The sequence below is a fragment of the Mesoplodon densirostris genome, chromosome 11 (genome assembly GCF_025265405.1).
Source record: "Mesoplodon densirostris isolate mMesDen1 chromosome 11, mMesDen1 primary haplotype, whole genome shotgun sequence".
In the NCBI taxonomy this organism is placed as follows: Eukaryota; Metazoa; Chordata; class Mammalia; order Artiodactyla; family Ziphiidae; genus Mesoplodon; species Mesoplodon densirostris.
The window spans coordinates 49,614,522-49,641,300 of record NC_082671.1 but is presented as its reverse complement, the minus strand read 5'-3'; the positions used below and the strand labels follow the sequence as shown (position 1 = coordinate 49,641,300).

General features: G+C 46.8%; 2 protein-coding genes across 6 annotated transcripts in view; one reads left to right on the top strand and one right to left on the bottom strand.

Moving 5' to 3' along the window:
• Positions 1-1,698: 1,698 nt before the first annotated feature.
• AQP6 (aquaporin 6) lies at positions 1,699-4,268 on the top strand. The gene is made up of 4 exons (XM_060112738.1): positions 1,699-2,091; positions 2,884-3,042; positions 3,303-3,383; positions 4,053-4,268. The coding sequence occupies exons 1-4, from the start codon at positions 1,699-1,701 to the stop codon at positions 4,266-4,268; spliced, it is 849 nt and encodes a 282-aa protein (XP_059968721.1).
• Positions 4,269-13,380: 9,112 nt separating this feature from the next.
• Positions 13,381-26,779, bottom strand: part of RACGAP1 (Rac GTPase activating protein 1) — a 33,190-nt gene continuing 19,791 nt past the window's right edge. For all 5 annotated transcript variants that reach the window (XM_060113420.1, XM_060113419.1, XM_060113416.1 and 2 more), the window contains 14 exons: positions 26,062-26,198; positions 25,044-25,113; positions 23,316-23,369; positions 22,545-22,625; positions 21,683-21,800; positions 21,079-21,209; positions 20,255-20,419; positions 18,964-19,059; positions 18,678-18,876; positions 17,056-17,161; positions 16,748-16,880; positions 16,498-16,633; positions 14,836-14,944; positions 13,381-14,524 (listed from right to left, as the gene is read on the bottom strand). In XM_060113420.1, coding sequence (XP_059969403.1) covers positions 14,449-14,524; positions 14,836-14,944; positions 16,498-16,633; positions 16,748-16,880; positions 17,056-17,161; positions 18,678-18,876; positions 18,964-19,059; positions 20,255-20,419; positions 21,079-21,209; positions 21,683-21,800; positions 22,545-22,625; positions 23,316-23,369; positions 25,044-25,113; positions 26,062-26,198 — 1,611 coding nt within the window. In that variant the 3' untranslated portion in view covers positions 13,381-14,448. The remainder of the gene's footprint in view (positions 14,525-14,835; positions 14,945-16,497; positions 16,634-16,747; positions 16,881-17,055; positions 17,162-18,677; positions 18,877-18,963; positions 19,060-20,254; positions 20,420-21,078; positions 21,210-21,682; positions 21,801-22,544; positions 22,626-23,315; positions 23,370-25,043; positions 25,114-26,061; positions 26,199-26,779) is intronic.

Here is a 26,779-nt window from a genome sequence, read left to right as displayed (position 1 = left end):
GAGGCTTTAAGGTGATTTTAGCAGGGAGCAGCAGGACCCGATTTGCATTTTCGAGAGATCACTCAGGCTGCAGTGTCGGTAGTTGATTGGAGTGGAGCAAGAGAGGAGACAGAGAGAATGGTTAAAGGCTGCAGGGCAGCAGGGCTGGCAAGAAGAGGGCACAGTCAAGAAATATTTAGGATTCAGTATCAGTAGGACTTGCTGCCTTTGCTGGATGGGGGCGAGAAGGTGAGGTCAAGGATGCCTCCCAGGTGCCACCAACTGAGCTGGGGACAACGGGAGGAGTGCTTTTGGGGTAACAGGGAGAGGTGAGGATCTCGTTGTGAGACAGGTGGCATTTGGGGAGCCTGAGGACACCAGGGGACAACCACTGGGCAGGGGGATATGGCGGGGGGTGAGGTCAGAGCACCCAGATGTGGTGAACAGGTGAAGAGTGTACTATTTTTTTTTTTTTTTTTTTGCGGTACGCGGGCCTCTCACTGCTGTGGCCTCTCCCGTTGCGGCGCACAGGCTCCGGACACGCAGGCTCAGCGGCCATGGCTCACGGGCCCAGCCGCTCCACAGCATGTGGGATCTTCCCGGACCAGGGCATGAACCCGCGTCCCCTGCCTCGGCAGGCGGACTCTCAACCACTGCGCCACCAGGGAAGCCCAAGAGTGTACTATTTTAACAGCTCGGCAGGTTCTTCTTAGGGAAGGAACAGTTTTATTTGAGAAAATACCTTGGTATATTGCTGGGGGTTAAAGGGCAGAGCCTAGGGCATGGGTAACCTTAGGGCCAGCATAGCCACCAAAATGGTAAGCTACGCTGTGTGGCATGAGAGGGATTGTTTTGGCCCCTGAGAAGGAGGAGAGCAGAGAAGTAAGGGGAAGGGCTGAGTTGGGGGAGGGGAGGCAGAAAGAGGCAGAAGTGGGTGAAGGGCCAGCGGAAACTCCTGGCTGGCGGGCAGCAGAGGTGCCCATTGCCACGGTGTCACTGATCAGCTGTGGAATAAACACCCCCTCCATCTGCCCCCCTGCACCCACACAGGCCCACGTCCTCAGTAAAGCTGACTCCGTTCACATCAGCTTTCAGTGAGTGGGGTTCTAGGTGGGAATGGAGGACAGAGCTTCATTCACATCTGGGTTTATGGGGCTCAGAATAGCATGAGCCCACTTGGAGGCCGAGCCTGCAGGCAAAGGGGGCCGGGAGAACAGGTGCTGCGGAGAGTGCACAGGGCCCTCTGAAGCAGGCCTTGGACCTGGGGATCTGAGTGATCTTGCTCCGTCTAAGCTGACACCAGGGGTGGGAGTGCCCTGGAATCCCATGGCCCGCGCTACTCTGGCACCTGCGGCCCCCAAGGCTGGGCGTCTGCCCGCAGCAGAGTTAGGCCTGTCCAGCTTGGAAAACTCCTGGGAGGTTCCAGCTCAGTGCCCGGGGAGGGCCCCCCCTCCTCCAGCCGTCAGGTGAGCTTCGGGCGGAGCGGGCATGTGAGAGCCACCCGTCATGCCACCCCTACTCCCACCCACCCAGACGCACATAACCCTGTCAGCCCGCCCCCGGCCAGTCTGACCACACAGTCCTCAGGGCAGCAGCACTGTGGAAGAGCTGCAGGCTGGGGCCGGAGCAGCCCGGAGACAGGAGACCAGAGGAGGCAGAGGAGATCAGAGGGAAGAGAAACAGAGGCCCCAGGAGCAAAGGCACCAGGACCCGGATGCAATGGAGTCAGGCAGGCGCAGCTTGGCCAAGATGCTGGTGTGCCGGCTCTGGACGACCATCAGCAAGGCTCTGTTTGCCGAGTTCCTGGCCACGGGGCTGTACGTGTTCTTTGGCGTGGGCTCGGCTCTGAGATGGCCCTTGGCGCTTCCCTCTATGCTGCAGATTGCCATCACCTTCAACCTGGCCACGGCTGTGATCGTGCAGATCACCTGGAAGGCTAGTGGGGCCCACGTCAACCCTGCTGTGACTCTGGCCTTCCTCGTGGGCTCCCAAATCTCCCTGCCCCGTGCTGTGGCCTACGTGGCTGCCCAGCTGGCAGGGGCCACAGCGGGGGCCGCTCTGCTTTACGGGGTCACGCCCGGGGACATCCGAGAGACCTTTGGGGTCAACGTGGTAGGTGCAGGGAGGGGGAGGGGGCAGGTCCATACAGGTGGAAAGGTGGGAGGGCCAGGCTGGAGGAGAGGGGACAGGGAGGTAACAGAGCATGTGCTCCACACCTGCTCTGGGCTGGGACCTGGGACCCAGGGGAATGACTGTGGCCTTAGTGCAGGGAGAGCAGGAATGGGATTGTGGTGCAAGGCACAGGGGGAGCAGGAAGAAGCCACGCTAAGGGACAGGAGTCGGAAAAGGGCCAGGCATTTAAGGGTGGGGGTAGGTGGGGAGAGGTGGAGCTGTGGGTAGCAGCAGGGGACCCTGCACGCACTTCACCTCCCCGGGCCCACCCCACGTCCCCCACTCCTCTGTTGTCCCATGTCCCTCCCTCCCCGGCACCCCGAGGCCTGTCTCACTCCCCCAGATTCCTCTAAACATCTGTGTTCCACTTACTTCCCTGAGTCCCCACCTTCCACTCCTACCCACAGCCCCTCCCAGGCAGCTTGCAGACGTGCATCGTGCATCTTAGCTTCCCCAGCCTTCCTGCTCCCACCAGTCCTGAGCCCCCACCTCCCCCGAACCACTGGCCCCAACCGAGCCGTGTAGTGGGAGGGGCGCCACTCGCTTCTGCAGGGAGCAAGTGTCTGGGGCTCACCTGAACCCCACCACACAGCTCTCCTCAGCCCATTAGCTCCTTAAGTCCTGGGACTGGCGGTGGCGAGGCCTCTCACCCCTTACAGTGAGGAAATGAGGCCCAAGGGGTCACCAACCCCAGGCAGAGCCCGCTGGCTCTAGTGTAACCCCCTTGCACAGGTCCGGAGCAGCGTCTCCACGGGCCAGGCGGTGGCAGTGGAGCTAGTCCTGACCCTGCAGCTCGTGCTCTGCGTTTTTGCTTCCACCGACAGCAGACAGACTACTGGCTCCCCAGCTGCCACGATTGGAGCCTCTGTGGCAGTGGGCCACCTCTTTGGGGTAAGGGGCAAAGGGGACACTGGGCCCATGTACCCACTGGTCCCTCCCTGGGGAGGCTGCAGGGGCCCTGAAGGCGAGGAAGTGTCCTTCCCTGAGCCCTCGTGTCTTGGGGCCAAGGCTGTGCCCCGCACTCCAGGCCCCGGATAGGGTGCTGCAGAGGCCAAGTCTGGGGCTGGGACTCTGAGCCATGGTGGAGGGCACTGTCCCCTCCCAGGCCTGCCTTCAGCCTCCTCACGCCCTGACCTGCACTCACTCCCCAGATCTACTTCACCGGCTGCTCCATGAACCCAGCCCGCTCCTTTGGTTCTGCTGTCATCGTCGGGAAGTTCGCAGTCCACTGGGTGAGACCCTCTGCTGGCAGCCAGGGGAAGGGAGAGGGCTCCAGTGGCAATAGGGACTTTCACCAGCAGGAGGACAGACACCTGGGGAGACAAGTCCCCCTGCCACAGACTATCTTGACCCCCAGTGGAGGTTTCCCGAAGCTCAGAAGACCGGGGCCAGTATCCTTTCTTTCCAGCTTCAAAAAGTCCGAGGTACCCAGTGGACTGGCAAGAAATGAGTCAGGGCAGGAGCTGCAGCCTTGGCCCAGGCCTCAAGTCCTGGCTGTTTCCTTATTCACTCCTTCCAGCTGGACCAATTTCCAAACTTGGATAAAGAAAAAGACAAACAGAAATAGACACACACACACACACACACACACACACACACACACACACACACCAGCAGGGACAGGAACAGCACTAGCCAGCGTTCTGGGCTGGAATGGGGAAGGCGAGAAGAGAGAGGCAGGGGTGCCGGGGAGCCTGGCCCAGCCCCGTGGGAGGCAAGGTCCCTTCACCTGTGGGGACTCAGAGTGGGAGGTCAGGACTTGTGCTTCTCAAATTTGCCACCTCGTGGATGGCTCCAGGGTTCCTGGGAGACCAAGTCAACACTGGGAAGCAGGTGGGGTCCCAAAACCACCCTATGGTCCTGACGGCTCACGAGCAGGGTACCCACTTCTGCCTCCTCAGATCTTCTGGGTGGGACCTCTGACGGGGGCTGTCCTGGCTTCGCTGATCTACAACTTTATCCTGTTCCCTGACACCAAGACCCTGGCCCAGCGACTTGCCATCCTCACAGGCACTGCGGCGGCGGTGGAGGAGGTAGAAGGGGTGGAGCCCCAGAAGAAAGAATCCCAGTCCAGTTCAGAGGACACTGAAATGGAGAATGTGTGTCAGGTGGCGTAGAACCTGGGCCCTGCCCTCAACCTTCTGAAAAGAGCCCTGAAAGCGGGCAGCATGCTTTGTGTAACCAGACTTCAGGCTTTCCTGGGGGGTGGGGGGCTTGCGAGGTGGGGTAGGGAGGCTTGGCCTCTTGTCCTAACAGGGTGGGCGGGGGATCCCTGGCATTACATTTCTAGATGGAATCTGGGAAGCAAATCTGCTCCGTTTCCTCCTCCTGCCTCTCTTTTAACAGGACAGAGCAGAGTGAGGCAGGGGGAACTCATGACTGCTCTCCCCGTCTCTCATCTGTCTGGACCCCAGTGGGGCTCCTGGGCTTCCAGGTCCCCATGTCTTGGAGAAAAGGGAATTTGAGCCCAGACAGACACTCTGCTTAGAGACTGAGGGCTATGGGGACCTCTGGGAATCCCAACTTCTCACCCCACCCTTGGGGAGGAGGGGCCAGACTTCCCAAAAGAATCAGGCCCTAGGACAGCCTCTGCACTCCTCAGAGGGATGTCTCTGCTCTTGGATGAGGACGGGGGCTGTGGCTCCCCCCTCAGACGGGGGGCTTCCTGAGGCCAGAGATTGCCCTCCCAATAGATCTTCATTCCTTTCTCCTCCAAATGCTCAGCAGAGGGCCCCTCCCTTGGGAAGAGCTGACACAGAGAGGAACCTTTTCTCCGGCCAGCAGAGGGGCATGATATAGGCAAGGGAGGTTCAGGCCGGACAGGCCTTTCTCCCCAGGTGCTCTCCTGCCTTCCACTCCACAGCCCCATTCACAAGAGTAATGCTGAGAGGGGAAATGTCCTATCCCAGCACTCGGTCCCTGACCTGGGCCTGAAGAAGCCATCTCCAGCCTCATTCTCAGCTCTGCCAGGATCCCTAAAAAGCTGTTGAATACGCCCCAAGGATGGTAGGAACTCAGGAATGACCCAGGAAACCAAGATTTGCAATTCAGTGCCTCTGAAGTATTATCTGAGTCTCACCTTGTTTGTTAATATTTACAAGCTGCGGTAAATCTACTCTGCCTGTGATTTGGGGTCCTGTCTGGATCTCAGCTTCCTCAGCTGTAAAATCTCCCCCAGAGATTGATGTTAAAACAAACAAGAGGTTGGAAAACGTTTTTGGAGGTTAAAATGCTAGAAAAACAAACCCAATAAATGATGATTATTTTTGCTCTTACTGTAATTATTGGGCTTGAATACAATTGCTGTTGGTAATGGGAGGAAGGAAGCAAGAAGGGAGAGGGAGATGACTGAGAGGGAAGGAAAAGAGAGCAGGCTTTTCTCTTCATCTGCTTTACTTACCAAGGGCTCTGCCTTCTTCTCTCCTGGGCCTACTGACCTGGGAGCTCTGTGAGTGTGTGTGGGGGGTGACTGGGGGAACAGGAGTCAGGCTGGGGAGGGACCCTGGAATGAAGAGACAAGCCAGTAAGTCAGTTCTTCTCATCTCTATCGTGCCTGTCACTATGGTACCCTGCGATAGAGCAGCCAAAGGCACAAAAAAGACAGGTCCTTTTCCACAATGTCTCCCAAAGGGCTGGAGATAGGGGAGGGGCTGCCAAAGTCTCCCAAGGACAGGGCCCAGCCTGTGATAGTGCAGTGGCTGAGTCCTAAATGCTCGTGGCCACAGCAGCCGTGTTCTGTAATATCGTCAGTGCAGAGTACTACTCACATCTCTCCAAGCTGGGCCCCACTCATCCATCTTCATGATCTCTCAGAGCCCAGGGCTTCCCGTGCCCTTTTATGAGCAGGGACAGCTGGCGCACGTGCGCACACGTGTGTGTGTGTGTGTGTGTGTGTGTGATTGACTTGCTAAAGGTCACCCAGCTCGGTACCACAGCCCCCCAAGGTCTCCCCAGCTCCCAGCTTAGAATTTTCCAGAATAGAGCTCCAGGGGGGCTTAGACAAACTGCAGCCAGAGGAAGGAAGGAAGCAGGAACTAGGAGGTTGAAGGGGGCAGGGGGGTGGAGCTCCCGCAGTAGGCTCTTAAGCTCCTAGACAAATCATCTCCACATCCCTAGAGCCAAGCATGCAGTGGGTGCTCAATAAGTTTGATGAAATGAATGAATGAACGAATGAGGCTGGGCGGCTGGGGAGGGGAGGTGGTAGTTGATCAAGAGAACTCAGGAGTCACAGCTCCAAATGAGCCAAGATGACAGAAGCTGAGAAGCCTATGCTCGCAGGTCAGGGGAGCTGGGAAGAGGGTGCACAGCCACACTTGAGCCCCCGCCCCTACACCAGAGGAGACTGGGCAACCTCTGTCCCAGGGACTTCCGGGACAAGAGGGTAAGGGTGATTGCCTGAAGAGAAAGCTGGGGGCGATTTTCACAAATAGTTCTTTAAAGCCGTTTCCTGTCATAACAGACTAGAGCAAGAGGAGACAAGCTTCATGAGAGGTGAGGAATTAGGTTAGAATCTGAAGAGTATCCAAAGTTAGACACAGGAATGAGTAACCAAAGGTTAGCTTCTCCTTCTCTGGAGCCTTTTAATAGGACAGCCGGCCATCTGCTTGGATGTGGGAAGGGTTGGCCTTCGGGAGTGGGGGGCCGATCTCAGCGGTGCCAGCCAGGGGCTTCGCTTCACAGGCACAACCCCTGAGCCTGGATGGGGGGCGGGAGCCTGGGGAGGGCAGAGACCCAACCAGGCAGACCCTTGGTGTGCGCTCCCTTCCTCCCTTTTGTCAGGGGAAGTTTTTAATTAATGGTGTGTAATCTGATCTGGCCCTTCTCCCCGCTGAGCGCTGCCTTCAATCAGCGGAGCCATCTGCAATTGCAATTCATAATGCTCCCGAAAGGGAGGGGGTCCCGGGGCGGGCGCCTTGGTGATTAATACAATTAGCCTTTCATGTTGATGATTGTCTGAGCAGGAGCAGATGATGGGAGCACGGAGCCATGGCTGTCGCATCCCCATTGGCTGGCAGGAAGCCCCTCTCCGCTCCCCCCCACCCCCCCGCCACTGCCTCCTCCGGGTGTAAAGAGGACAGGTCTAATCTGGGACCACGCTGCACAGTGGAGGCGGCTCCACGGAGGGGCCAGGCTCCGGGACACATTCGGGCTCCACGGACTGAGAAGAGGAGCACGACGACGATCCGGAGACTTTCACTTTCCAGAGAAAATCACTTGGACCTGAAGGAATTCTGTGCACCAAGGTTTTTTTTTAAAAAAGACCACGTAAAGATAGAATAGGGGTTGAGAGGGTAGAAAGAGTTTACATACAGGCTCAGGCACTTACAGCTGCATGAACTTAAGCAAGTCACTTCAGGATCCTGAGCCTCACTTTCCTCATCTGGAAAACAGGGTCTGTTCATAAGCGTCTGCAAGAACCTCATGGGGCGCGTGTGTTCAGCACTGCGCCTGACACACAGCTCTCGATCAGTGGTGGTTTTCACCATCATCATGGTAGATTGCCATGCCCTCTGCCAATGAGCTCAGCTGTTTCTCCTGCAGTTTTTAACACGGCCAGGCTGTTACTAAAGAAGGGATCACTTCCTCCCCATACCCTAGGCTTAGCTTGAGTAAAGGAGAGAGAGAGAAGGAGGGACGGAGGGAGGGGAGAAGTCAGGGCTAATCAAGATGAAGCATCCGGCCAAGGGGTCACCACTTGGGCAGCTGGGGCAGGGGGTCTGCACAGACACGTAATCACTTCTCAGGGGGGAGCAGCTACACTGAGGAGCAGTCACATATTTAGTAAAAGCTGCAGAGGGGAGGCACAGTAAGTGAAGGGGGGTTATGAAAGTGGGGAGCCCAAAGACTCTAATTAATAGGCTGCAGTTAATGGGCAGAAAAGGGGAGGATGAAAATTTTTCAGAGCTCTAAGTCAGATAAAGGGGCAGTTTTTCTCAGAGCTGGGGGTGGAGGAGGCCAGAGACAGAGGCAGGGACCAATAACTCCCCCTGCACCCCCGTGGGCAGATGGAACAAGGCCCAGCCAGGCCAGGGCCCAGCCCCGGGTCAGAGGAGAGACCAGGACAGCAGTCTAGGACAGTGTCCGGTTATGGAGCACCAGCCTAGAGGTGCTTCCCCAGCCCCGATTATGTTTCCGGGCCTCTCGAGCCGCCCGGTTCATGCTGAGACCCCACTTTCATGTCATCACCTCTGAGGCTCTCTGAAGCCTCCAGCTCTTCCCTCCTCTGAGTTCCCACAGCACTCTGCACCCACCTCCGTCCTGGCACTGAACACATCACTTCGTAGTTATTTGAACACCTCTCTCTACCCAAGCAGGAAGACTTTCTTAAGCAAAATTGTATTTTTAATCTCATCTCCAGGCAACAGGTTCCTTAACTTGGCCATCTGTCCCCTTTTTTGTTGGTGCCCTACCATGGCCTTCCAGTTTCTAGTGAGGAGAGACCTCTGGTGTTCTGGATTTGGTGAGCCAAAGGTTTGCACAGATTATCTAACACCTCTGTGTTAAAGAACCCTGAATGTTTCAGTACTATACTGTGATTTCAGAACTCCACCAGAAGGTGCTCTTATTTTGGTCATAGCCTCACTGATTCATAATGGCTTCTTTTGCCACTTCCTCAATTCAGGGGTCGCACGTGAGGGCTCTGGGGGTCACGACTGGGACAGACTTTGATCCTTTCCCACAAATTACTCCTCTGCTTCTTCATGCCAAGCGCCCTGGGGTTGAGCCTTGCTTTTCCTACACTGTAGCTTCCCTCAGACCTGGGTAAACTCCCCATTTTAATCGTTCTCTGATCACAGCTAAGTAGCAGCTTCCCTCACCTCCACATCTGGTCTAGCCAACAGCCTATCTCCCAAGAACAGCTAACATTTCCAACCCAAATAATGTTGATAATAAGATGCACCGCTATTGTACAAGCCACTAAGAAAGAAAAGCACTGCATTATATGCCACTGATTATAAGTCATCTCAATACTCAGATATTAAATTGTATTTTTAAGTGCATTTTACAATCAAGGAAATGATCATTTCTCCTTCAAATCTTGGCTCTTTAAGTCAGATTTGGGAATGGAAGGCCCAAGGGGGGACCACATTGGAGGTTCTCTTCTTCCTTTAAAGGGGATGGACACCACTGCCCTTGTATGCTCTCAACTCCTCTGCGCATCCGTTACTATTCCAGTTTTTGAATACCCAGGCTGCCCCTCAAGCGACCATCTCCTCTCCTTCAGCGCCAGGGAGTCCACTGAAGAGAACCCCACTTTTCTCACAGAGGCAAAACAAAGCACAAACCCTGCCAAAGCCGGGACTGCCATTTTTTATATCATCACCTAGCACTCCAACACCATTTATCCAACCACTTCCCACCCTACCGGGTTACCTTCCCCTGAGCCTCCAGGCCAGTGCCCTGAGACGATGCCGAGATTAGTTATTTCCTCCTAATCGGGCTAAGACAGCACTGTTAAGCTGCTGACTGCAGGCAGTTCCCATTAAAGCAAAGCAGCTGGAAAGGGCTTAGCCCTTTAATGCCAGCAGCTGTATCTCCACAGTGCGGCTGCTCTGTGAGGGGCTGGACTCTGTCCAGAAGCATCAGGCATTTAGCCCCAGTCGATGGATATTAACCTAGGAGGAGAGAGCAGCCAGCTCCCTGGGAGGAGGGGAGGTGGCTCAGTTAAGCACCTCCACCCACAGGCTTTGCTTTCTAATAAGGAGGAAAAATCCCAGCCCCTTTGTAGTGTTCACTCTACTAAAATCTGGACCAACGGTATCATCTCACAGGCAGAAAGAGTTTTCTCTGTAGCAAGAACGACTCCATTTTTAAAACTCACCTAAGGACAGATCCACTTGTCCGTTCTGACAAGACTTTAGGCCACTAACCACACACTCATTCTCCTTTGAACTGATTTTTTTCTCTGAGGTCTCAAGTATTGTTTGGATCCCAGGTGTGTATACACAACAGATGGGCTTCCTCTTCTCAGAGAGCACTGGGCCCTGGGGTTGAAGAGGGAGAAAGCTGAACAGCCCTCAGAAAGCCCTGGCACAGAGCGGGCTGCTGAAGAGAGATCACTTGAAGACTTCTTACTCAAAGCCAGATGGTGAACATGAGACGGGGTGAGAGCTAATGCCACTCAGGGGGAAAGCCAATAAGCTAATCCGCTGACACGTCTCTAAAAGCAGGTTGATGGCCTTCGCTCAGAGATTTGCCTGTTCTTGGCTCGAAGCTTCGGAGCACACAAAATGCTCACGGGTGGTCTGAAAACAGACTCCCACCAGGAGCAACCTTAAGCTCCTCCTCCACCAGCTCATCCTCCACCTTCCACACAGAGCTCAGCCCCGGACCACCGAGCCCAGGTCCTCCATCCTACCAGACAACAAGCCAACGTTAAGACATTCTCCTATCCCAATGCTTTTCCCAGCAGCCTGGGCCTTCCTGCTCTTTCTGGGTCATCTGTTGAGAGCACATAGGCACATCCACATACAGCCCTGCGTGGAATTATTTACACACCTAGTAATGTATTAACAGGCCCCACGAAGCTGAGGAAGTCTGAAGTAGCAAGCACCACAGCTGACCTCCAGAGCAGGAGCTTAATCTCCAGGTTCTAATCCCAACTAAACTATAGTTTATGAGAATTTGAGCCAAATGACCTCTCTGAATTTTTCATCAATTGGGATCATATCACCTATCCCGCCCACCACACGCGGGTGTGCCAAGGTCACATAAGATGATAAATGGAAGCAACCAGTATACTGTAAATCGCCATATTATATTTTCTAGAGGCTTTGTGGGGAATCAGTTCTTAATTCCATCTTCACTGATGACCAGAGAAGATATTATTAACTGGCAAGTGCTTTATGAGAAGCCTAAATATCCATTGACATGTGTCTAAGCCTTAGACACAGATGGTGTCCAGCCATGTGAGATGCGAGAGTAATGCTGTATAAAAACAGTGCAACTAAATGGAGCCTGGCAAGTTACAAAGGGAGAAGGTATACAAGAGGAAAAAATTCTTGCTTCCAACTCTGTGTCCCTGAAAAGTGGCCTCCTTTCCCATCCCACACGACTGCAGAGGACAAGGCTCCCACACACTGCAAGGTTATTCTTGGTGACGTCAAGCTGTCTTCAGCCTGACTCCGTGAACAGAAACCATCAACAAATACAGACTCTGAAAACGAGAGTCTAATAAATTACACGAGTTAAGGGCCTCTTGGCCTGGGACCTTCACTTATTTACAAAATATACCAGCTACAGGGAGCAGATTTTTTTTAATTACTAAATTCTTAGGTTAAGTGGCCACTCTCCAAAGCCCGTTTATACTAAAAGCATGATGACTAACATGCCCTGACTCTGCACGCTTAAAAGCTTTTCGCACCAGTGGCTGAAGCCTGAGTCACAACTGAGATTACCATCAAAGCACATTGATCGAGAACCTACTGTGTGAGCTGTGCCAACTTGAACACTGAACTCTGTGCCTGCCACCCTTGCTTCTCAGATCTGGACGCCACAGCAGCTCCCTTCCCCGCTCCTGCTGAGAATCTAAGAAAAGGTGATGCATGATTAAGCAAACTGGTCAGTAGTCCAGGCACAGCAGTTGGTCTCCCAAATGCTTTCCAATAGGAAACCATATACTATATGTATATGCATGTGTGTACGTCTGTCTACCTACCTGAAGCGTGAGGTGGGCAGAGAAGCCCTATAAAACAAAAACAGCAAGCCTGGGATCTCTGCTCACTGCACTCACGCAGCACTCCTTGTCACTTCGTGCTGCCTGATAAGTTAAGCATGAATTTAGGAACTCGAGACCCCTTTTCAATGCCACAGCGTCAGTTCACAGCCAAAAATGACTTTATTCCCCCACGGTAAATCAACTGAGCATCCTTATAGTCCTCTGATGGAAATGCATGATGCCTTCTTGCCCTCTATTTCTGCAAGCAAAGAATTTACCTTCTTAAGAAAAAAATCATTAAATACCAATAATAAACACAAATTGTTGCTGCTAAATCAAACCATGTAATGCTTGCCCAGTTAAATAAGCATCAAACTTAGGAGACTTACATAGATTGATGGAGGTGAATGGATTTAAAGATGTGAATATTCCAGCTATTAGCAAGTTGGGTAATAAAGCTAAACTGCATTAAAGATAGAGTAACAGGCAGCATCAGACATGGTTAGGAGCAGGAGGTGGGGTGACACCCACTCCAAAGCCCCTTCCATAGATCTCACATCAAGGGAGCACAATTTAATTAAGAAAGCCCTCGAAATTCAAGCTGTTCCACATGAAGTACTGTTAAAGAAGTTGAAGGTTGGTACAGATTTCCCTCTGCCAATATCAGAATTATTTTCACGGCTAAGGTCTCTTGGCCTAGCCCAAAAACTGAGCAACTGGCTGCCAACACTTGACACACGGGACCATTTCCTTTTTCGTTAATGGGCCATCAGTTCCTGCATAGCGTCATCTTGCCTTCACTCACATTATACAATCCATTTACTTCCTCTACATTAGTGACTTAAAATGCACCTTGGGGAGATATCACAGAACAGCAAATATGGAGCCAGGCCAACACTAGGCTTGCAGAGACATAGAAAGAGATGGCACCGAGGACAAAGTTAAAAAAAAAACCAAAATGTTAACAGGCCTGTGTGTGTGTGTAAAAGGGGGTAAGGGGAGACGGGACCCATCTTCTGTCAATTTGCTGAGGCAGATGGGCCCTGCTGCGAGAGCTGCCACCTCCTGGGAAAAAAGCCAGTAGGTTGCCTCCTCTCCCCTCTATTAAGCCTGCCACTGTTTACGTTCAATCTCAGATACATTCTGTTCACCAGCTTCAGAGTTCCAAGTGCAGGTGCCCTCAGTTAATCATCCCAGCTCACTCCAGAGTCACTTCCAGCAGTGAGGGATGTTCCAGGCAGTGAGCCAGACAGAATCGTTTGGGTTGTTGCTGTTGTTGTTGTTTTTCTGCACCATTCTGGTCCCTAAAGGCTTCTTTAAAAAGTTTGTTTTTTGTTTAAAGTCGTTTCTTCAAACAAGAGGGTAAGAGTCAGGAAAAATCTAGGACTTCAATTTGGACAATGAAAGAGACTGAAACAAAGAAACAAACTCCTGGTGGTGGTGAAGTTGGGAGAAGGTGGTGATGGGGGAGGGGAGAAATGAATGATAGACTCATGACACTTTGAGGAAAAATATTTCCTAAAAAAAAGGAATTTAAGGTTACCTTCCAGGGCAAGAAAACCAACCTCACATTCATTTTGAAAAAACTATTTACTTTTTTCCAAATATTATTCCAAATACATGTTTTACAGGCCACTATAGGTCAGAAACATTCTATAAAAGAAAGCATTTTGATAGACATTGGAAATAACTTTAATAGAAGAAAAAGCTCATATTTATCTAGATGTAGCTATGTTACACAGGAAGATTTCAGTATCCAAAGTGCAAAGACAAAATGACTGTGGCTTTTCTTGCCACTCAAAATACTGACAATCCTCCCTTATAGCTACTCTTAATTGTTAGTTGAGGGCCAAACAGATGGTACACTGACTTTTAGAAGACAGGCTTCTAAATGGACAAGGGGGTGGGGGGTGTCAAGCATCAGAATGAATTCATCTTAAGAACAAACTGGCTTTGACCCCAACCAAACCCAAAGTCCAGCCAGAGGCCCATTAGAAATAAATATAAATTGTAGTATCACTTTTACAAGGTTGTGCCACTTAACACTATTAAACCTTATCAATCCAAATTAAAGCTAAGCACACTCTCATTATTAGTTCAGTCCTCACCGTATCCCATTTCTATGAAGGCTCCATGTTATAGCTCAGTTCATAATGGGGGAAGGGGAATTTCCAAGTTCTAAATCTTCTGTCAAAACCTTTCTTTACCCTGCCCTCCCACTCCCCACCCTGAGACAAGTCAATCTTACCAAAGAGGTAGGGCTTCTACCACTGTCTCATGGAAATTATACCAGAGAAAGGTCATTACATGAGAGAATTTGGCTTTAAGCCAAAGGGACATACCCCCACCCCCTAAAAGAATCACAACGAATTTCATACCCCACTTCTACCTCTGTAAAGATCTCCCATCTAAAAGCTCCCAATGACAGCACAAGGTGTTGATATTACATTACTTGAGGAGAAGGAGAAGGAGAAGAAGATATATATAGTTTTCATAAAACCCCCATGCACAATTAAACTTGATTAAAAGCCTGGAGAATGCTAAAAGTAGTAATGAGTACAGGAGGCTGCAGAGCAGAGAGTACAGGTGCGCCCTTCCTTGCAGTCGGTAAACGCTGGCAAGTAACAGGAGATGTGACTTCACTTGAGCATTGGAGAAGCAAAAAAGTTGCCTTGTCGTCCTAGGTTGGTGGCAGACTTGCTTTTGCTCCCAAATCTAAAGAAAAAGAGAATGAACTGGAAAAGTATTCTATAAAAAATGATAAATAAACAACTACAACATTACTTGACATAATCAATTAAAGTAGGAAACCCTCAACAACTACTCTGTAAGCTATTCTTTGTCACCTGAGATGAGAGAGAGGAAACAGTAAAGACCTTCAGACCCTTTTTAAAAAGGGGCTTTTAAAGTCGAGCTGCTAGCTAAGATCTAATTCAATTTTTCTTTCAGTAAGCTTCAGCATGATGGGAAAGAAGTCTAAGGAAGCGGTCATTTTTTTATTTCCTGAGCACACCAATTTTGCATACCTGGGAGTGTTCTTGGTGAGGGTGGAGCGGACTCTCTGTGACAGGGAGCTGGATGAAGGAGTCTTGAGGAGCTGATGCTCAGGAGTGGTCACAGGCCCCAGTAAACTCACTTCAATCAAAGGTAAGACATATTTTTAAAGGAAGGGAAAAAAGAAAGCACTCTTGCAGGCAGCCAGTATTAAGCTGAATATCCTGTGAAACACTTAAGAGCTAAGGTTAGAGACCTAGCAAAGTCCCAGAGGTCATTTTTGTCATCATTTTATAACACACCAGTATATTTTTTGAACTACGCAGGCAACTGCTCAATGAGTAGTTGACATTCATTTTCTGAGTTAAGCCATTCTCAAACTCCAAACTTCACAAATCTAACATCTATTTGATTTTTTTCCTATACTAGAAAAAACAATATGCTCCCTTAAAAAGGAACTTGCAGGGCTTCCCTGGTGGCGCGGTGGTTGAGAGTCCACCTGCCGATGCAGGGGACACGGGTTCGTGCCCCGGTCCAGGAAGATCCCACATGCCGTGGAGCGGCTGGGCCCGTGAGCCAGGGCCGCTGAGCCTGCGCGTCCGGAGCCTGTGCTCCGCAATGGGAGAGGCCACAACAGTGAGAGGCCTGCGTACCGCAAAAAAAAAAAAAAAAAAAAAAAAAAGGAACTTGAAATGATGAAAGAATAGGTCTCCAAAGCCAGTGAAGTTGGAATGAAACCAGCCTCATATATTTTTGGTGGCAGTACAAACTGGCAAAAGCCTTTAAAAAATCAAGTTGGGGCTTCCCTGGTGGCACGGTGGTTAAGAATCTGCCTGCCAATGCAGGGGACACGGGTTCAAGCCCTGGTCCAGGAAGATCCCACATACCGCGGAGCAACTAAGCGAGCCACAACTACTGAAGCCTGTGCACCACAACTACTGAAGCCCATGCGCCTAGAGCCCATGCTCCCCAACAAGAAAACCCATTGCAATGAGAAGCCCATGCACCGCAACGAAGAGTAGCCCACACTTGCCACAACTAAAGAAAGCCCGTGCGCAGCAATGAAGACCCAATGCAGTCATAAGTTAAATAAATAAGTAAATAAATAAATAAATAAATAAAATTTAAAAATCTATATTAAAAAAAGAAAGAAAGAAAGAAAGAAATCAAGTTGGTAAAACATACCAAGAAACAAAAATGTTTAAAACCTTTAATTCAGTAATTCCCACTCCTGGGAATTTATCATTAGGAAAAAAAAGGTATATACATATAATGTTGATGGCATCACTATATGTAATTATGAAAGGCTGAAAGACAACATCAATACCTAATAGAATATTTAAGCAAATTCTAGTTTACAACCATAAAAATGATAAATAAGATCATATAGTAACAGAGAAAGTTCTCACAAAATGCTAAGTAAAATAAGAAATAATTATATCTAAATTATTCTATCTATATTTTTAAAAAATATCCATATGGGTAAAGAAAGGAGGAGAATATGGAAAAGTGAAAAAAAATTAGGATGGAACTGTACAAATTTTTCTTTAATGTTAGAATTCTCAAAATTATTTTAATTTTATTGAAGAATATACATTTCAAACAGCTCTAGCAAAGGCAAGGAGAGGGCACCCGACCAAAAACCAGAGAGGGAGTCAGGCCCTTTAAAAAGCACACCTTAGGCCTTGCCTTACCTTTAACATCTGGGGTCTGTGGTGTTGAAAAGGCATTTGAGTTTTCGATGACATGCATGGGGTCAATGTTCTCTTGTTCCACCATCATGAACTGACTCCAGTATTCCAGGGGTAGTGAAAGCAGGCGCTCTACCACCTAAATGCCACCAAATATGTTAGCAAACTTCCAATGCTCAGGGCTTTTACCTCTCACCATTCTCTCCTGTTATGTTACACAAGTTGATGTATATAGACATACATGCTTGCTTACCTTGGGTTGACGCTTGATGTCCTGTAACATTATCACTGGATCTGGATTGGGCACAGCGTGGGCAACTATTGTAGGGCCAAAGACTTTAGCCAGATTGGTAACATCCATTTTAGTGCTTGGGCTCTGAGCCACTCTAAGTAAAAGAGCATTAAATTAGAAGACTTGTCCCTCTGCTTAAAAGCAGACCAAAATAGAACATCTATAGGAAAACAATTCACCCCTCACATTCCCTCCCTAACACCCAACCCCATTCTCTTCCCCTTGGCAAAACTCCCTGACTCCCAGAGACAACTGTCTGCTCTACTCACCTCTGCAAGTGAATCATAAGGAAAGCTAATGTGTCTCTGTTGGCCTGGGGCAGTTCACCAACAGCCTGGTACATGGCAGCTATGCTGTTGTCCTCATCTGTGATTTCTATAAATGAAAAGAAAGTACCAAGAGGCCTAGACTTCTTTCCTTTGACAGCGGGCTTCCAAGTTATCGATCACAAAGTCTCATCTATACAGTAAGCTTCTGAAACTTCTGATTAGGTTCATGACTGCACCAGACTCTAGTTTCATTAACAAGCAGGATACTGGCCAACAGCTCAATATTAGAAATCAGAACTCTTAAAAAACCAGCTCTTGCAGTTAGGGAAAGCAGCTGGAAACTCATGTTTCCAGGAATGCAGACATATAAGTGTAGTGACTACAATTATTAAGAAGGTATTCGTTCACAAAACATGATAAGAGCCTACTATGTGCCAGGCACTGTTCTAAGTGCTCAGGATCAAGCAGAACTAAACAAAGGACCTTGCCTCATGCTACCGGAGGAGTCAGTCAAAAAGCAAATACCTATCAGACAGTGATACATATAATAAACAGTAAGGCAGGCAAGAAACTAGAAAGTAATGGTAGCTGTTCTTTCTGACAAGGTGGTCAGGAAAGGTGTTTCTGAGGACAAGCTATCCAAAAAGAAACCTGAAAGGAAATAAAGGAGCAAATCACTCCAGGCTGAGACAACAAACATGATGGCCTCGATGGGAGTAAGCTTGGTTATGTTCTAAGAACTGCAAGAATTCCAGTGTAACTAGAAAGGAAGAAAGGAGGGGAAGGGTGTTGAAAGAAATGATGTTGCCAGGACCCAAACCATGTGGGGTCTTTGGGGCCTGTTAAGGACTGTGGATTTTATTCTGAGACTTTTGAGAAGACTTTGGAGAATACTGAGGACAGAAGGGACATTACCTAACTTAAATTTTAAAAGGACCATTCTAGCTTCTGTGTGAAGATTATACTGTAGAGGGCAAGAGTAGAAACAGGAAAACCTGTAGGTTCTTACATCACTCCAGGGTAAGAGAGATCAAGATAATAATAGGAGTGACACATTTTAAATTTAAGATATATTTACAGGGCCTTTGTTGACATGATTTGCCAATGGATTAGATACTGGGCATGAGGTAAAAAAATCAAAGATGGCTCCAAGTTCAAAAGGACAACCTAAAACTTGACCAAAAAAAACAACACAAAGCAACAACAAAAAAAACCTGTTAGGACCCTATACAGTTTAGACAGGAAGAGGATAGGCATAGGGAACACGGATATAGTTATTCACCCATCAAAGTATTTGAGCAACTGCTATGTTTCAGGCACTGTACCAGGCAGGGGATAAAACAGAAAACAGGAAACAGAAAAGTCAAAAATTCCTGCCCCCGTGGGACTCACATTTAAGGTTTTTTTTTTGTTTTTTAAATTTATTTGGCTGCACCAGGTCTTAGCTGCAGCTGCTGGGTGCGGGATCTTTGTTGCGGCACGCGGAATCTTTTAGTCGCAGCATGTGGGATCTAGTTCCTTGACCAGGGATCGAACCCAGGCCCCCTTCATTGGGAGTGTGGAACCTTAACCACTGGACTACCAGGGAAGTCCCGCATTTAAGTATTAAGATCTGCCCTTACCTGCTGCTTCCATAAAGGTCTTGTTTAGCCGAAAGGTCAGAAGGGGTTCTTTGAGGTTTCGAAGGAAGTCTTTCAGGAGGCTACAGATAGCATGGATGTCATCCACTTTGCTGAGGAGGGGTACAGTTTTCACTCTGAGGAATTTCTCTTTCAGCTCTTTTACTGTCCGGTCACAGCCTGAGATCCGATACAGGCCTGTCTATTATCAAGACGACACTTTCAGTTAAAAACCTCTTAATTACTGACACAAGTAACAAATTCACCCTCTCCAAGGGTGGACTCTTACCTCGGTCAGCCCTCTCTGCTCAATCTCACTTACACAGTGGACAACAATTGAAGGGATCATTGGAGAAGTCTGGGACACATAATCTGCCAGCATTCCCTGAAAAAAGCGAGTTTAAAATTAGTATTTACACTACTTAGACCAGCAGATGAAGACCAGTGGAAAGAGCCATCCCCAGACTAATATTCAGGCTGGGACATCATGTTTACTTTTAAATTCCTCTTCCCAAAGCATGTATTAAAACAAAGGCTCAATTATTTTCCTACCTCCACACCAGGACTGATTTATGGTCACATATACCACACTCTTGCAAGAACAAGTAATAAAAGACCACTAGCTACAACTCTGCCCCTGCTCCTCTTATAATCAAGGGCATCAAAAAGAAAGCAATCATGAGATCACAGGTATGGAGTATAATATAAACTAATGTATTACTCTAAAAAAGAAAACCTTTTCTATACTGTAATTATTCTTAGTAAGAAAAATTATTTAACACAACTAACTCACAGTTGATCATGACACAAACCTATCTGTAGGAGAGAACTCCATGGTTCTATATTAGATTACAGAAAATTTGTAAAAAAATTACATGCGTGGATAAGAACGCTTAAGATTAAAGAAAAGTAACCTTTGATTTGCTGGAGGCTGGGTAGCAGCATAGTCATTTTGTTTTGATTCTTGCTAATGTTGCTTATAACAATAATTTCTTAATGAATCAAACTTTAGAAATAATTAATCTTAAGAGCATAGTATGGAATATCTCTAACGTAAGAGAAAGAATATTCAAAGATGAAATTACATGATGGCTGGGATTTGCTTCAAAATAGTTCACTGAACAGGGTGAGGAGGAGGAGATGGGGGTATTAATAAATCAAGACTGGACACGAATCAGTGATCGTGGAAGTTGAGTGATAGGAGCTAGGGTTAGTTATACTAATCTCTCTACTTTTGTATATGTTTGAAATTTTACAAAATTAGATGGGGAGGGGAAGGAGGAGGCGGAGGAAAGGAAGGGGGGGAGGGAAGGGAGAAGGAAAAAAGGATGAAAACAAGGAAAGGGAGGGAGAGAGAAAGGGGAAGGGAGGGAGGGAAAAGGAAGAGGAATTTGGTTTAGAAAGTTTACTAAACAGACACCCAAACAGGATTCTGCTGCAGGTTAACATTTTACAATTTCTATTCATTATTTGTGGGAAAAAATATATGTGGCATCATTAATTTTTGAAAAAAATGACCCTAAGCTTTTAAAAGCTAAAGAAGCCATAACACAATGATGGCTCCCACAGGTCATACATACTTCTCCGATCTTGACAGGTGTCCCTATCAGGGTAGGAATGCAGGGAAGGGGACAGCGGTCCCGACATTCTGGATGAGAAACCACACGACAGTCTCGACACTTTAGAGACAGCTTGCCAAATTTTATTCGCTTTCCACATGGTACACAAGATTCGGGTTTAATAACCTGAGGATGAAACAGGAAGTGGTATGAATTAGAAAATTATCATCATATCATCCGATGTTTATTAAGCACTTAGCATGTGCCAAACAATTTCCTCATCCCTTTACACATATTTACTTGTGTAATTCTCACAATAATCCTATAGAATAGGTTTTGTTTTTTTTAAGATAAGGAAACAGAAGCAAAAGGAGGCTAAGTAACTTGCATAAGGGCATCCAGCTGCAAGGGATCACTGTACAGTAGTGGAAAGAATTTGTTGGCAAGGAGTCAGAAAACCCCCATGTTAACTTTGCTACTTACTATCCTGTGGCTCAAGCAAGTCAGTTAATTCCTCTGAGCCTCAGTCAGTTTGCTTGGGTTTTTATGAGTACATCAATTGGGACACAGTTAAAACGTGCCATGTTCAAGCATGAAATGTAAATACACATCACTAAAAAGCACAAACAACTGCTTCTGAAAAGTTGCTTTCTTTTAATTTAATATTACTCACAGAACGGAAAGATACACACCCTCTGTAACCCTGGAAAGTGGCATAAGGAGGAGGAAGGAAATTCGACATTTAACTTTACAACACTCAAGTATTTAAATTTGTTGCTAGTAAATATTACTCCCACAATTAAAAAAGTAGATGTGCCCAAGAGCAGCAGCAATCCCAGATTTACCGTCTTAGAGACAAAGTCATGCAGGCGCATCCCTCCATTGCTCTGTGGAGTGTTGGAGCCGTCTGTGTCGGTTTTTGGCTCCGGCTGCCTGCTGCTCAAGGTGGAGTCACTGTTCCAAGGCTGTAAAGTACCTAGAAAGCAGGCAACTCTAAGCTTTGTGCCTTGGGTATTTTGTTCCTTCTGAATTTTTTTCTTCTTTTTGTTGCACTGCATGGCTTGTGGCGTCTCAGTTCCCCGACCAGGGATTGAACCCGGGCCCTCAGCAGAAAGCACAGAGTCTTAACCACTGGACCACCAGGGAATTCCCCCTTCTGGATTTTAACCCCAATTTTAATATAACTGGTAGATAACCAGTAATCTGTAACAATTATCAGAAGTGAATAAAAGGGCTATGCAAAAAACTGTTTCCAGGGAAACAAGTTATACAGTGGTGTAGGCCAGGCTAGCAAGCCAAAGGCAGGGCATGACACAAACGGTGCTCTGGCCCTCAGCAGGCAACTCCCCGAAACATCCAACCCCGCCTCATGAGGGTTCTGAGAAACCACTTCTCCCCAGACTTCACCAGTTGTTTTACACAGGCAATTCAGCCACAAACCCAGCAGACCTGTTTTCCTTCGGCTCCTGGTCCAACATGGCACAGTCTCAATAGTGGACACAGCTTCAATGGGCCCGCCATCATTGGGAACAGTCACTGTAGTTTTTGCAACTATGGATTCATTTCCCTGAAACAAAGGTTTTAATGAGGGAAGGATAAATCTAATTTCCCCTCTACTATAGGTGTTTTAGAATAGTTAAAAAAGTCCTGAGTCTCGGTCAGGACTTAAGCCCCCAGCCCCAAACACTCTTAAAGTTGAAATCTCATACTTTCAAATAGAAATACAGGTCACAGGAACATACATACAAGCAACTAAGAACCCCACATAAAGCTGACAGTTGTTTACTACTCTATTCATATGGATGATAAGGATCCTATTACACGGAAAAATGTTCACTGAACATCTCTCTCAAAATAACACTGCAATGTTGACTTGGGGTTTTTAATGCTTGAGGCCGCTAAACTTTGATGTGTTCAAGACCACAATTCTCTTGGCCTGACTATTCTTTTATGTATTTATTTATTTATGCTGCGCTGGGTCTTCATTGCCGTGCACAAGCTTTCTCTAGTTGCGGAGAACGGGGGCTACTCTTCGTTGTGGTGCGTGGGCGTCTCATTGTGGTAGCTTCTCTTGTTGCGAAGCACGGGCTCTAGGCGCGTGGGCCTCACTAGTTGTGGCACTCGAGCTCAGCAGTTGTGGCTCGCGGGCTCTAGAGCATAGGCTCAGTAGTTGTGGCACACGAGCTTAGCTGCTCTGCGGCATGTGGGATCTTCCCAGACTAGGGTTCGAACCCGTGTCCCAGGGTTCTTAACCACTGGGAGGTTCTTAACCACTGTGCCACCAGGGAGGCCCTGGCCCGGCTATTCTTACCTGGTCTGCTGTGGAGCCAATGGAACGAGTTTTCTTTACAGGTCCGGGGGGACCATCAATGTACTGTCGGCTACTAGAGCGCTAGAGATGGGGCAAAAACCAAGAACTTTAGTGCCAAATACAAGATCTGAAGCACAAAAGATTAAATTATTCCATTAGATAACTTGGATGCAAGTCCTAGGTACTAGGACTGCAGGAAATAACAATGTGCACTCTCTCACTGCCTATTTCCACATGAAGCTTAAGTTGTACCAACACAAAAATGCCCCCAGTGCCCTAGAAGAAACAAGCAAGCTTTGGAAAAATTTAGATGACAGCACCTGAAAAAGTGGAGTGTAATCCTATCTAAGGACATGAAGTCTTTAGAAACATATTAAGGACCCTAAACAAGCACAAAGATAGATCTCTGTATATCCCATTATACACACATTTCATCTGAAGCTTATATTAGAGCACAAAAGTCCTGCATAAAAATTCATGACAACTCAAACAAACTTAAATATATCCTTTTACTCTCCATGAATGAACTGAGAGCAGCCCAGAAGAGTGAAACAGGATGGGATCCTGTCCTGAGTTAGGACATCAAGGAACATCAATTACTGCCCCCGCAACATGGATTCTCTTGTAATCTGTGTTTAACAACAGCTAGAGCAACATGTCAGGAATGCAGTACAATGGCAACATTTCTGGAGAAAACTCTTTTATTGTTACTTTGTAAAAACAAACAAACAAACACAAAAACCCCCCAAAACTAAACAAAACCATACATACCCTCTTTTCTCTCTTCTTCAGTTTAAAAGTCTTTACCAAAGAAGAATCCCAATCCTGTTGACAATTACACTGTATTAATTTCTTTCTTTGGTTAGCCCTCCCCTAAACCCTGTACAAATAAATTTACAGAGAATTTTAAAGGCCTCTTGAGTCAGAGTACCTAACTCACAATTTGGGGAGACAGAAAGGGAGGGTCTCATATGTTATAGCTATAGAGCTGTAGTAAGTTAACATGCTTTCTTTCCAAAATCGAAGCTATTATAATAGAATCAGGAATCAATACCACAGGGGCAAGAAAAGGTTAAAGAATCAACTTCTGTCGTGATTATCTTCAGTGCCCGGTCCTTTATTTCTGATTATTTTTGTAATTAGTTTTAGAACTTACAGAATGTTGGGCACTATACTGCTGGCGTTAGATGTGAGCCTTACTCTTAATGGATTGCTATCATCTAATCAGATGTTCTGTACAATGTAGCCACTTTAAAAGTTCTAGTTTAGGTTTTACATCTCTCAATCCTCCCTCCTCCTTGGGCCCTAAAAAAGACATTCATGTGGACACTGAAGAATTATTTGTCTTTCATTGTGGTCTAGTTTCACTTCACTCATTTTAACCATTTGCATTCATTTTTAGTAGCTACCTATGACCTCCTGATCCTGATAATCCCTGAAAACACAAAATCCAAAAACAGTCGTATAGAGCTTAGCTAAATAAATTTAACCTCTCCAATTTATGGTCAAGTAATTTAGCTACTGGTTGTTTGATTCAGCTTCAGTTACAACAGATATCACATCATAGGTCTAGCTCTAAAATCAGCTAGTAGTATATTCTAGTTTTATTACATATCCCAGACTATGTCATTCCTTATTTCAAAAAGGTGATACACCTAATACTAATACCTACAAAACGGCAATTATTTCCCTAGTCAAACTCTGACAATTTGAACATAAAACCCTGCCTATGTAACAAGTAGTTGTCATTTATTTTGCTATCATCAGAAAACCAACTACTAATAACCTCCTGATTTATTGTTTTGCTTGCTAGCTTTCAGCCAGTAAAATAGGAGAGATACATAAACCAATAAACTACAAGTCTCTGGAACATCGAAGATTGAAATATCAGGAGATGACCTTTTATGGAGAAACACCACCATAAGTTACAAGAAGTGTTCTGCCCCACAAAAGCAGGGCAACAAAGAGCTTAGACAGGTGAACCACTGTTCATCAAAGCATTATCTAGTGCCTGGAAACTTTCATCAGTCTTCTGGCTGAAGTTTCAGGGCACTGGTTTCCTTCTAATTGTGAAGTATGTCTAAGTTTTCCTCAGGAACCAGTTTAATTTAGAAATAAGGCACAAGTCTATTCTCCCCAAGAGCAGCAAATAAACCCTGGCTGGATAGAGTCTTGCTAATTATTATTATTATTTTTTGCTAGCTGGGGTTTTAATAAGTCAAGATGTAGTAATCAATTAATATAGGCAGCTCACAGATCCGTTTAATAAATTTAACCTCATGCCAAATCCTAAATTCTACATTCTCACTTCCAAAAATTAAATATATAAGCTAGTCCCTTACAGCTTATATTTATATTTTTAAATGTTAGTCAGTATCTATAACATATCAACTAATAAAATAGTAATAAGGGAATTTTAGAAGAGAGGACAGGAGAGAGATTCCTGAGGGAGCAGGGTTAAGAAAAATAGATAACTCTCAGAAATCAAGTGTTCATTACCAGCGATTCATCAGTCTTGTCAAAGCTGATATCCGATAAAATGGAACCAGATTCATCAATGGTTGACAGTCTAAATGAGTGAAACAGTAGTGTTAGAAACAAGACTGGAAAGTAAAATCCACCAACACCAGAACAAGTCACACTTGTCAGGTAACTTCAGCAATTTCACAGTAGCATCTTCCCTGTGGAGATAACTACAAGCTCAAACCCTAGCTGTGGTGGGTTGCTTTTTATGGTTTTCATGGGGGACTATGTGCATGTGTGCAGGAGCACACATGCAGCACAGTTGCTATTTCAGCTAAGGCCTTATAACAGAAGTTGAAAGTTACATTCAGGGGTCTGGGTGCTATTCCCTGCTGAGTCTGTACTACAGGCTACTAAAAATTCACAAGGCAGAAGAGTGAAGTTTAATTTGATCCCAATTGTGGTTGCTTTCTACAAGAGAGAGTATTACCCAGCATTAGCTTTTTAAGAAATTAAGCCTGTACATCTTCTTAGTTATAAAGATTCCCCATAAAACAACCAGGCAACAAAATAAATAGCTCTAAAAGAGTGCTGACCTTTCCCTACGTATTGTATTGTGGGTGTTAAATTGAAAGCCTGGTCGAGACTATTCTAAATAGCGATGCAGTGGAACCAAAATTATTGTCTGGTCTTGGCTCACAGAAGGCCCTTCTAAACCAGAAGAGCTACGAGAGCTCTCTAGAGAGTAAACACTGGAAGTATTGCTGAACTGCCACTTCCACCTTTAGGTTTCTTAGCAGTGTGCAAGATTAGTTATTGATGTGCAAATCAACATCAAATTTTACCCATGATGAAACATCCTAAGGAAAAATAAACAAATAAAACAAAGAGGGAGGCCTCTGTGCCTTTATTTCCCACACACCCTTCCTCCAAAGTCTTTTTCTGCTTTATTCAGCACACATTCCAGAAGCAGTATATCTAAGAGTTTAGATAACAAGAACTTATGACAGCTGTGCTGCTTATGGTCAGATAACGACAGATGCAGTTCCCCCACCTTTTGTTCCCAGCATTGCCGCTGGATGGTTGGCCTCTGTTGAGAAAAGCCAGAGCTGATCTTTGCTCCTCGCTTAGTTGAATGCTGCCAGATGTGTCACACATGAGCATCTCTCGAATCAGCTGAATCTGTCTTTCCTACAGACCAAAGCAGAGTAAAACAGCCTAACTAACCAGGGGAGAAAGCTTCACCTCAAATTTATGGGACAGGCAGACCAGAAGACATTAAAATACAGCATTATGCAAATGAGCCTTCAAGAAGGCTGCTACACCAATAGCATATTAATTCACACCAAGCCCAGGTTGTGTCTCCGATTTCTGACTGGTAAAGTGAACTCCATCTAGAAGAGTGGGGTTTCTGCTACAGGACTTTTGGATCAAACCGCTAATCCAAGAGAAGACAGTACTGCAAAATGAGAGTCCCAAAATAGATTTCACATAGCAAAAACACTTTGGTGTCATCTAATTAGGACAATTATTGGCTTCTTCTACAGCTCAAAGCAGCCACCCACCTTTCTAAATGGTGGAGCAAAATGCATTAAAATGGATATAAAGCTGTGATGCACTGGAACCAGACAATTTGAGCTTACTGAGGCATCTAACACTGTACGAAGATGAATTAGTCCCTCCTAGCAAAGGCTTGCCTTTGTACCATGACCCACACTGGTACGTCAGAATGACAGTGTTCTATGTTCTAGTGTTCACAATGGTTGACTACA